Raw genomic sequence first — 6,624 nt, forward strand, 5'->3', positions numbered from 1 at the left:
TCAGATTCTGAAAGAAACTGTGAGCATGTTAACCAGCAGGCAGTGCCGACTAGTGACAGAACGTCAAAATGCAACCCAGCGGCGTTTGGGTTGCAAAAGTTTTCATTTTTTCCTCCATAAACTTTAACATATTTTATTAGGATTTTCTGTGACCGATCAGCACACAGACATGTACACTAAAGCATTGTGTAGATTTGTATTCGGTGTATTTTTGTTCTGTACCCTACTGACCCAGACTTGAAGACAGTTTAGGCTCAGGAGTTAAACTGAATAGAGTGTGACACCATGACTTTCCTATATTTTATTTTTAGATGTATCAGTATTTTTTTAAAAAATCTTACCAAAGTCAAATCTTATTTCCAATGTTAAGCCTTGTAGATATCTCATATGATTACTGATTTTATAAAAGGCTCTTATTAATTTGGGACCTTCTTGGTTTCAATTCACTGTATATTTACAGTTCTATTGGGGAAACAAACATTAAAACTTATGACTCCTAACTTTTAAAAAACTTTACAGAAAACCCTTAAGCCACAGGTGTCCAGGAAGTGCTGGCTGCTTTTATTTCAACTTGTTAAATATCGATCCATTCTGGCTGAAAACTTGAACAGTGGAAGTCTTCCACTGATACCCTGATTACATTTTTCTCCCTTTTGAAAGAACAAACTGTCAAACATGGATGCAAAGTTGTTCACTGAAGACGTCCTGTGCAGGAGTTGCCTCGACTCTTAGACAAACAACATTTCAGTGATTGAAGTGGGATTGGTCCACCCGTGTGGCTCATTGCGACATAACTGCAGGATTCTTCTTGGTGGTGCGTTTGCATTGAGTCTGAAATATTTACGGAGCTGCTTGCAAAGGAAATGCGAGCTCTACTCCTCAATCGTGTCCTTTTTACTCGTCTCCTGCCCTTCAAAGATGGGATACTGGCTTTCCACTTCTGCCCAGGTCAGGGTGCCGTTGGCCAAATCGCGAACAATAACCGGCAACTTGTCAACCTGAAGAGGAATGGGGGGGGAAATGTATCAATAGATAAAGCTATGATGATTTTGTTGGATATGTATATATGACAAAGATAATTTGAGCAATTGCAAAAAAGTTTTCAAATGAACTAATTTAAAATGGGGAGGTGGAACTATATAAATCCACATGACCTAACTAACCACCCCTAACTGTTTATCCATTGGTGCTTTAGCTTTAAGAACCAATTGAAGCTGAAGTTGACAGAAAAGAAAAACGGGAACGGTTGCTGTACCTCAGCCCTGATCTGCCTCATTGAATCACGGTCCCTCAGTGTGGCCGTGTGAGGCGTCTTGTTCACCGTGTCAAAGTCAATGGTGATGCCGAATGCCACGCCGATCTCGTCTGTCCTAGCATAGCGCCTCCCAATGGATCCGGAGGAGTCATCCACCTTGTGCGACACGCCGTTTTTGGTCATGGCCTCGGCTAATGTGGGGGAACATGGGAATGGTGGGTAAATGTGCTGAAATACATCAGTTCTTTAAGGGTGAAAATGAAAAATATTAGGAAGGCACTTACATAGCTCCTTCACGAAAGGCATGAACTCTTGGTTTTGGCTCAGAGGTAAGACAGAACATTTGTACGGAGCTACAGTCGCAGGGAAGCTAAAGTACTGTAAAAAGAAACGTGATAGACACAAAGAACAGAAAAGGCTCTGACTTTAAAGAGCACATGGCAAAATACTTTTTAAATGTAAATATAGGTTTAAAAAAATAAACACAATATTAGCCATGGAAAAATCCATGGTTGAAGAAAGTATTTAACTGCTTCGAGTCCAAAAACTCACTTAAATGCTGTTTTAGCAAACCATTCCATAAACTCCACTGCAAACCATAGTGAAATGCATGAAACAAGAATAATAAAAGCTAACCAACTAGATTGTTGCAGTAGTTTGACAGCAGTATTTAAAACTACTGCAGAAATTAAAGTGTTATACAATTCACCCAATCTGGTAACTTGACTAAACCTACCGTTCTCTGCTCATCGCCTTCTCTGATGTGGAATGTGTGTTCAAAGATGGTGTACATGATTCTACCGATGCCAAAGGAGGGCTCAATGACACTGGGAACAACTTCCTCCACTGCAGTTAAAGGGAAACGCAAGCTATAACGTTTTGATGGCGGGTAAATAATCCTGTTTATTCCTCAAAAGTCAATCTCACCATGCAAGGTCTTCTGGAATCTCTTCACTCCGACCATGTCCTTTGTGAGTGTAAAGGTCTTCCCTTCAGTCTCGATTGTGAACTCTCTGTAGAGCAGAAATAAATCATTGAAACTATGTGAAAACTATCAGTCCTGTAAACCTAAGAAATTCACTAACCCGTTATCATTCAGCAGCTGTTCCTGCTCTGCAATGAAGCATTCGTCACACACCGCCAGGTATTCCATTGCCAACTTGGCATCCTTTTTATAAGCCTTCCCAATAGCTCCTTTGTTGGGCTCAAACTGGACGACATTAACGGTTTTGTGCAGAGAGGTTAAAGGGAAATAGATCGTTGTGGCAAGGAAAAACACCAACACTTCTCCAGACTTTGATGCCAAGTAGTTTAAAGGATATAGGCTCTTTCAGAGGTTTCTCGGCAACCAGAGGGACCTTTGTGGCTCTTGCATGACACTTCAGATCGTAACAAGACCGGTCAGCGCAGCCCACGATCTCAATCCAACCCTACAAAAACCCCCCTGAAATTTTAAGCAGCAGAACTAGACAAAAATGCATTAGTCTGAAGTTTGCACTGTATTGGAACTTACATAGGAGGTCTTGGTTTCAGCATCCCAGCAGTCACAGGCGTAGTGAGCCATCTCGTTGTCCATGTGCTGTCGGAAACGCAGCTTATCTTTGGCAACACCGACTTTCGTAAGGTAGAGGTAGATCCTCCCAATGAAATATCCCAGGACAGAGTTATTAATCACTCCCTGAAGAAAACGATAAAAATAAATAAATCAGTTTCCCATTTTAGATTCCAAGCAATACCACGGTTCTACAACTGGGTGAGAATCACAGATACTTACTTGTTCCACAGCGTCTCCCAGCCTCATGATATGGGCTGACTGGCCACTTGTCTGGGCTTTGGATGAGTACAACATGATGTCCAGGTCTGCCACGCTGGAGAATTTAGGATGGACCTTCTCATTTGGGTCCACGAAGTGCTCGATCTCAGCCATGGTGAACTCCCTGCACAGACAGGGCGGCAGGCACAATCCAGTTTATTCTCGCCATCCAAATGCACAACCAACAGGGTTACAGGACATTTCCATGTTAAAATGTCATAGAGATCCAGACTTAGGCCTAAGATGGATAGATAAATGCAACTTTTAAATAAGAGTGCATTAAAAATTGCCTGGAAATTAAGATGTTTACTTTTGTTGTCTTCTTTCATCATTATCCAGACCTGCAAAGATGCTTAAATCCAATTCCAGACTTGATGTTTTTCCCCCCATCCTACAACCCCAAAGAGGAATTCTGAGGATTGCTCACCTAACCCGAATGAGTCCAGAGCGAGGAGAGATTTCGTTCCTGAAGGAGTTTCCGATCTGAGCAGCGGCAAAGGGAAGTTTCCCCTGGTTGAACTCTAGGAGGCGCTTGAAGTTGAGGAAGATTCCCTGAGCAGTTTCAGGCCTCAGATAGCTGGAAATGTACGTCATATTCAGAGATTTTACAAAAAAACCCAAAAAACATTACAAACTGTCCCCACAGTTTAAATGCTTTAACACACCCCGGCATATTCCCTCCTGGTCCGATGGATGTCTGAAACATCAGGTTGAAGGAGATTGGAGCGGTGAGCTCATTTCCTGTGGTGGGAGACTTGACGTTGTATTTCACAAAAAGGTCCGTCAGCTCTTGTTGGGAGTAGTTGTCCAACTAAAAATGGTTTTAAAAACATTAATGATCTGGTCAGAAATCATTTGCTCACCGAGAAAATTATATATTTTGTGGATGGAGCTGACCTGAGTGATGACACTGTCCATCTCTGCCTTTTTCTCAGCTGCACATTTCTTATCAGACATGAGCTTCTGGAGATGAGCTGCAGGTGAACAAATATAAAGCAGTAAAGTTATGATTAAAGACAACTGTTAGTGACCGGTTTAAAAAAAATATGTTAAGCGCAGTCAGTAAACCATTAAAAGAAGAATCTATTAGTTTTAATTCCTAATGACTCAAGAGCTCAGTGTTAAAAAACTCATCTCTTAACTTTATGTATTGTTTTTTTTACCTTTCAGAAGGTGGTCAGCCCTGAAGCATTCACCATTTTTGACATCTTTCACCATGTAGTCTGCAAACTTTTCCACATGTCCAGAAGTCCTGGAACAAAAACACAGTAAGAATGAGCCTCACGGAGCAAATTCAAACCAAAGTCGAGTGTATCTGCAACCGGGCTATGGAGCGCTGCTGTAGCTGCAGGTTCCATGCATAAAATCGCAGAAGTCCGTATGCGCCCGTCAATAAAAACCTACAGCTCGGCACTTTGGAGCCGACTCCAGGAACCACAAGGCGCCTTCAGCAGAGGCAATGATTGGATACAAATCAATAAAATTTTTTGACTTTAGTCAAAGAAAAAAAATATATATATGTTGATGTTATCTATTTTTCAGTAGATAACATCAAGGAATACGAGACGAAACGTTCGAATTTAAGATGATACGTCTGCACTTCAATTGAGCTTAGTAAGAGACATAAATCAGACAGATGTGCAGAAGTAATCGAAAACATTTCTGTTGCATGAACAAGGCCTCCAGCGCTGCAACAGTGCACCTACTTGAGCACAGGCTCAGGAGTCAGCATGGTGCAATCGATCTCCAGGATCTGCTCCTCCTGGATGAAGTGCTGCCTCCACACCTGCAGGATGTTGTTCTTCAGGGCACAGCCAACAGGGCCAAAGTCATACAGGCCGCTCACACCTGACGAACAACGGTTACCAATCAGAAACACGCATACAATCTTTTTCTGACCAGCCATTTCACCGAATTCTTTAACATTTTCTAATTAGAAAATTTAACAGATTTCCAGACAAATTTTCCCCGCTATTTTTAGTTTCTTTACCTTCACTTAAAAATACAAACATCACTAAGAATTTCTGCAGACTAGCTTAGATTGAAAAACCAGCAAAAGCCAGACACTAACTGAAGGAGAAAAGGTATCGAAAGGAAGGACAGCATCAGTTAAAAGAAAGATCTCAAGAAAAAGAACGAAATGCATGCAAATATCATTTAAGCGTTTTCATCCCAATAAATTACAATTCTTATAATAATGATTAAAAAAAAAAATCTCACAATTGCCCACTCTACTAGTAGCTATGTAACACGTTACCTCCATAGATGGCAAAGGCCTGATCATAGAAGAACCGCCTCTTCAGGGTGTCCTCCATCTTGGTTCTGTCAACAATATCATCTTTGGGTTGCAGCGACAGCTCCTGTGAACGTTACACCACCTTTTAATGCCAGAGTGTTACACACGTACAAATGCTAGGATGCAAGCCAGACTGCTTAACAAAACAAAATGGATCAAAACAGTTTGTATGTGAACCTAAAGTAGAATCAGTGTAAGATCAGATCAAGCAGCATGTTGCAGAAATCAGACGGTTGTTTAATAACTACTGTTTGGATCGTAGGTGTTTCTATAAGAAATGTCTCTGGACTGTCATTTGTGGTGAACTGGCGATAATTTCACATTTGAGCAAAGTGGAGATGATCATCCTGGTTTACTGAACGCACACTCAAAAGCCCAAAACTATTCATACTGTGCAACAGATTGCACGAGATTTGAAGGTGAGTCTGTGAACATGGAGTAATTCTGTTGAGTGCATTCGCATCAAAATCAGATGACGATCACAAGTGATTTACCTTGGCCTCTAAAGTCCTCTTCCTTGCTTTCAATTCTGCCACGGCTTTGGTCACATCCACATCAGGAGCTCCTTCCTGTTTCATTTTGCGCACCAGGTCCCCCTGAGGAAAAGAATCAGAGCAAACCCCTGAGACAGCTACAGACGCCACTGGGCTCCAGTTTGGGCCTGTTTTACAAAGCTAAAGGCCGATTATAGATGTGGAGTTGTGGCACCAACAGATCAGCCTCCTTTCTGCACCCCACCCTTCAGCTGGCTACTGTCTGCAGCTGCAGAAGCGGCTCAACGTGGCAGACAACACATGATTGTCAGCTAGCAGCAGCTAGCTTCGGTAGCTGCTTATGCACTGACAGCTTGTATCAGGCGGTATATACACAAGTGTTTTATTATTAAAACTGAACCGTATGGGGCCGTTCTGTTAACTAATAATGAATAAAAGCAAATAGATCAGCTGTACCTGTTCTTTGACTGCCTGCCTCAAAGGGGCGAGAATCTCCTCAAAGTTGCCGTCCCCCATGGTTTGTCCTTCCTTGAGCTGCAGCCAGAGGCTTCTCTGCTTCTTATTACACAGGGAGACAGACGCTGAAAACGGCCTTCTTCCGGGCGGATGGCGGAGCGACAGCCGGACGAAGCGGGCCGTGAATAGCGGACGGAGGGAGGGAATCTCAGTGGTGGTCCTCAGCAGAGCTGATGCAGCGCTGCGGAGAAGAAGCATGGACCGGTGAACTGCAACCACAAGAGAATGATGAAATCTCTGGAAACAAGTA

General features: G+C 42.4%; 1 protein-coding gene across 1 annotated transcript; it reads right to left on the reverse strand.

Moving 5' to 3' along the window:
- Nucleotides 1-532: 532 nt before the first annotated feature.
- gars1 (glycyl-tRNA synthetase 1) lies at nt 533-6,624 on the reverse strand. Its single transcript, XM_007544364.2, has 17 exons — nt 6,315-6,624; nt 5,859-5,960; nt 5,326-5,428; nt 4,775-4,916; nt 4,232-4,320; nt 3,966-4,042; nt 3,734-3,879; nt 3,496-3,645; nt 3,030-3,192; nt 2,769-2,933; nt 2,578-2,685; nt 2,341-2,486; nt 2,183-2,268; nt 1,992-2,101; nt 1,540-1,633; nt 1,256-1,446; nt 533-998 (listed from the first exon to the last, which is right to left on the reverse strand). Exons 1-17 carry the CDS (start codon nt 6,570-6,572, stop codon nt 873-875), a joined length of 2,256 nt encoding a protein of 751 aa, XP_007544426.1. The 5' UTR covers nt 6,573-6,624; the 3' UTR covers nt 533-872.

The sequence above is a fragment of the Poecilia formosa genome, unplaced genomic scaffold, assembly GCF_000485575.1.
Source record: "Poecilia formosa unplaced genomic scaffold, Poecilia_formosa-5.1.2 Scaffold1122, whole genome shotgun sequence".
Taxonomy (NCBI): Eukaryota; Metazoa; Chordata; class Actinopteri; order Cyprinodontiformes; family Poeciliidae; genus Poecilia; species Poecilia formosa.

What these genes read in the sequence shown, in the direction of transcription:
- gars1 (XM_007544364.2), bottom strand. Translation starts at nt 6,572, where the DNA reads ATGCTTCTTCTCCGCAGCGCTGCATCAGCTCTGCTGAGGACCACCACT. An exon ending in ACTCCTGAGCCTGTGCTCAA is followed by an intron (nt 4,321 to 4,774) that starts GTAGGTGCACTG and finishes TTTTTGTTCCAG; the next exon opens with GACTTCTGGACATGTGGAAA. An exon ending in GCCTTTCGTGAAGGAGCTAT is followed by an intron (nt 1,447 to 1,539) that starts GTAAGTGCCTTC and finishes CCCCCACATTAG; the next exon opens with CCGAGGCCATGACCAAAAAC.